The 4,842-nt window shown below is 37.9% G+C and overlaps 1 protein-coding gene across 1 annotated transcript; it reads left to right on the plus strand.

Annotated features, from left to right (window-relative positions):
• Window positions 1-413: 413 nt before the first annotated feature.
• On the plus strand, window positions 414-4,607 carry LOC105490783 (putative aldo-keto reductase family 1 member C8). The gene is given in 5 exon segments (XM_071068745.1): window positions 414-453; window positions 456-511; window positions 2,341-2,508; window positions 4,163-4,279; window positions 4,425-4,607. Coding segments are annotated over 5 exon segments (564 nt in total).
• The last annotated feature ends 235 nt before the right edge of the window (window positions 4,608-4,842 follow it).

The following is a 4,842-nucleotide window of genomic DNA, read 5'->3' on the forward strand; positions in this document are numbered from 1 at the left end:
CTATTTCTACCTGCAGATTTCATCAGCATGCTTGAAGAAAATCTTACGGGCTAGGTGCAGTGGCTCACATCTGTGATCTCAACATTTTGGGAGGCTGAGGTAGGAGGACTGCTTGAAACCAAGTGTTTGAGACCAGCCTTGTCAACATAGTGAGGCCCCATTTCTATTCTAATAAAAAAGAAAAAAGAAAATATTAAGGAATCTACTAGAATACTATTTGAGGTGATAAACAAGTTCAGTCAAGTTGTGGGATACAAGATCAATACAGATACAAGATACAAGATCAATATAGAGGTCACGTGACAGGGTGAGACTCTGACTTGTTATAAAAATAGTCATTGTATTTTCTTTTCTCTACAGATTTATCCTAATAAAGGAAAAAAACCTCTGCTTCACAGGAAAAGTAAAAGAAGATGAGTTTTAACAGACTCCTTTCTGTAAAACTGAATGATGGAAACTCATGCCCGTTCTGGGGTTTGGCACCTCTGCTGCTAGGAAGGAAACCATAATGGCATTGGGGAAGGAGGAGCAGCAGGTGGTTCCTGACCAGAATTAGTCACTACGTGAGTCTGGGAAATTCAGGTGGGCCTCACTTTTCTCATTTGTAGGATACTTCTCACCAAGTTAGGTTACTTTGTGCATTAAGTAAGGGCTTTTCACGTTTTAGTAGAGATATAAACATTTGAGGATCTTGTTAAAAATGCACATTTGGAGGCCCTATCCCTGAAGGTTCTGATTGAGTAGATCTTGGATGAGGCTCTAAAATTCACACTTATAATTTATAATAAGCTCCCAAACGATTTTGATGCTGCTTGTCCAAAACCGTGCTTGGAGTGGCACTCCATCAAGATAGATGGAAGTGTGCATGCGATTGCTCAGAATTCAGAGGTGGGTAAGTTGGTTGCTGTTACTCTCTCTTGTTGTACAGTTGTAGCCATTTTCACAGTATATTAGAGGAAATAAAACCCTGTTGACATGATTACCATGCTGTGCCAGAAACTTCACAGCAAACTTTAAAGTTGTGCTATAATTTTTAGTACCCAAGTCCTCCCTGTTCACCACTAATAAGAGTATCTAGAGAAAGTTCTGTAGCAAAGGAACTTGGGGAAAGAGAGACAGGCTTAGAGCGAGCTGTGTGGTCTGAGGTGGCCATGGTCTCTGAGAGACCAGGTTGGTAAGATGGTGCCATGAAAGAGTTACATGGTACTTGGAAAGATCTCGTCTTTGGCTCCATGCCATGTTTCTGGATCAAATACTCCAAACTTACAAGGGCACATATCAGTAGTTCTTGGTGAAGAATGTTATAAAAGTTGCAGGATTGTTTCCCAACACGAGAGAAACATGGTGTGTACCACTGAGGACTGCAAAGAAGACTCTCATGCAGTGTTGCTTTTGCCGTGCCTTGGCTCTTTAACCTGGGGATAGTTTATCTTCACGGACTCAGCTGACTCAACCGTAGTTGGAAGTGAAACAAATATACCCAAAAGGCATTATAATTACTGAGTGAAGTGTAGAGGTGCTAATATAAATGGAAAAATTATGGATGACTTCAAGAGTCCAGGCTGGTGGGCCAGGAGATTAAAAAAATATAAGAAAGATGTGAAGGAGAAAGTGTTGCCTAAGAACCAGCAAAGCAACCAAAAGAAGAATTAATTACGAGGGTTTTTTAAGTGAAAAATCAGTTTTTCTTTTACAATAATTTTTTATTTTAAAAATAATTTATTTTAAAATATTTTAAAAGAAAATAGCTTTTTTTCTTTTAAAAGCTATTTCTTTTAAAATAATGTTTTAAAACTATTCCTATTTTTATTCTTCCTCAAATGTTCTTTGTTTTTCCAAGTTTAGATAGGTGAATTAATAATTTATTGTGTCTAAAGTTATATCTTTATGTGGATAGACAACTATTAGAACTAAATTATTGGATCAAAACCAATTTTATAACCTCTTATAGAGCAAATTAAGTTAGGAATGTAAATCTATAGATTGTGCAAATCTATAGATCATAAACATACTATAAATACATAGAGATTTAAAGACTGTGATGTGCTCATAAGGACTCAAAAGAGTGTATTGTGAGCATCCTTGCCCAATTTAGCAAGCTTGAACTCATCCATAGTGGGAGTATTTACACTATAGAAATTGGCAAATACTACAAACCAGGACTTCCTCAGAGCTAGTTGCTAAACACTTACTATTGATTTTTACTCAACATTTAGCTTTGCCACCTCTAGCTCTTAGCCCTTAGTAGGGGGAAAAAAGGTTTTTTTGAATATCTCTGCTAAGAGAATTGATCATCTGTTCCTGAGTCAAACAAATCTTTATCTCTTTATGCTCTTCCAGGTTACTATGAGTAATGTAGAAGAGGCCGTCCAGGTAGCAATTGATGTAGGCTACCACCATATTGACTCAGCTTATTCGTACCTGAATGAAGAAGCCATCGGGCAGGCCATCCAAAAGAAGATTGCCAACGGCACTGTGAAGAGAAAAGATACATTCTATACCACAAAGGTGCTGTGTACCAATGCATCTGTTTCTGCGGAGAGCTCACTCTTAGCTGTAGAGCTCCTTGGCAAATTTCTCTTCATTGGTTTAATCTTCATCTACTCAGACCTTGCGTCATGAGAAGTCTGGTTAGGAATGTGAATTCTGTAATGAGACTTTTATATTTGAATCCAGGCTCTGCCACTTATTAAATGTGTGACCTTCCCTAGTCTATAGCAAGTGTAAAAATAAATGAATATGTGCGACCTTCGACAAACTACTAAAATACTATCCTTCAGTTTCCCAAGTTGTAAAACAGAGACAGTATTATTTATGTCACAGGATTTTCATGAGTGTTACACTTTTAAAAACACATGTAAATCTTGCTGAAAAGTATTTGATAACATTTCAGATGCTCAAAAATGCTGTTATTATTATCATATGTTTTAACTCAGAAATGATTTGACTTTTCCTACTCTACGATAGTCAAGTTTTGACAAAGTGACTTAATCTTTCTTAGCTAAAAGTATGAAGTAATGTGATTTAGTCAGAAAGCATAGGCTTTGGAAACAGATGAACTAGGATCAAATTTTAGTTCTTGAATATTCCATTTGACTTGGTGAAATTTCTTAACCAAAAAAGTTTTTTAACCTCTCTGAGCCTTCCTCCTGACATCCCCACCCATTTTATGGTCAATAAATGTTTACTGTTTATTTCTCTGAAGATTAAGTTAATGTTTATAAATGTACTTATGTACTTTTTAAACCCTTGAGCCATTTTCTTCTATTAATAATATTCTTCATATTCACTGGCATTATATCCAAAACAAATAAAATAACTTATGTATTTAAGTCAGATAGGGAAAGGAACTCCAAAGCAATTTTTACCCTAGTATTCACTGACCTGACTACTGTTAGAAAAAACAAAAAACAAAAACCATTTAAACGTGAGGGGAAGTAGTCCACAGAGATAGCACTTAGGCCCGTGCAAGTGAATCCCATGCAAGTTGATTTAAAAAAAAAAGTTTCTTCCTTCCAGCCCAGCACGTGACATATGACTGCCTTTAGCTGTGCAGTAGCTATGGCACCAGCCTTCTCAGTCCCATCTTTTAATTCTCCTTTCGTACTAAATGTGTGACCCTTCATATAAAACATTGTACGAAACGTTGGTTTCCTTAGTTTTAGTCATTTTGATGATTTCTTCCCCTAGATTACTGCCTCTTAGAATGAGGTAACTGAAGCACCCAAAAAAGATTTCTCCTATGGGCCTGACTTTCTTTGGGAAACCTAACCATTTAATACAGTCAAGCCAGGGCCTACTGAATCACCATCAGTTCAGGCTATTGTCTGGCAGGCATTTTCCCAGTCCACTCTCCAGATGTTGTGATTTATTACGTTTGGAGTAGAACCCAGGAATGTGTTTTGTACAAGCAAATCAGATTATTCTTTTACCTTCTAAAGTTTGAGAATCTCTGCTGAAACCCATATTTTTTTCCTACATTTATTGGCTTTATTCCATATGAAAATCTGCTATGATCATTAAGAACTTACACATTCACTGGGAGTAACTTGTCACTTCTCTAAGATGGCTTGGCTGCTGATGTTTATTTGCCATTTCACTAAGCTCTCTCGAAGACTTTTGAAGAAATAGTCTCACACAACTTCTCTTTCAACCATTGTAGGTGTGGGGCACCTTTTCCCACACAGAATTGGTCCAAAGAGGCCTTGAAATGTCACTGAAGAAACTTCAGCTGAGCTACATGCATCTTTACCTTCTTCTTTTCCCAGTACCTTTGCAGGTTAGCACAAGTTGTTTTAATTTGGTGATCAACATAAATATTAGTAACTGAATGCAAGAGGGGAATTAGTTTGTGAGGATGAGAAGATAAATAATACTTGAAGATTCTCCCTTGTGCTTTTTATTTTTCTGAAACTGTTCCAAAGTCAGTTCACAACTCTAGCCCCAGAGTGACAGGAGTTCACTGGTATCCACGGCTTTGCCTCAGTGTTGTGGATGTACTGCTGACATTTTCAAGTTCTTATCCCCTGGAGTCTCAAACCCATGTCGCCGACAGTGGAGTTCAGTTTAGGAACAGGAAGTTCGGTGAGGACGAGACTCAGCTTTGAATGCTGACAAGTCACTGGCAAGGAGACAGCTCTTCGCAAGGGTCCAGGACCAGGGGGCCTGCTGGGCACCATAACACCCCAGAGTCTGCCTGGGAGGGGATCCAAGTGCCTCAGCTTAGCCTTGACACAGTCAATATTTATTGAATCTGTAACGTTCGAAAGCATTTCTAGAACGCATATTTCCTGCATGTACTTCCCTAGCCATTAGCCTAATTTTACAAATCTGTTCAAGAAT

This window comes from Macaca nemestrina, chromosome 9 (assembly GCF_043159975.1).
Source record: "Macaca nemestrina isolate mMacNem1 chromosome 9, mMacNem.hap1, whole genome shotgun sequence".
NCBI lineage: Eukaryota > Metazoa > Chordata > Mammalia > Primates > Cercopithecidae > Macaca > Macaca nemestrina.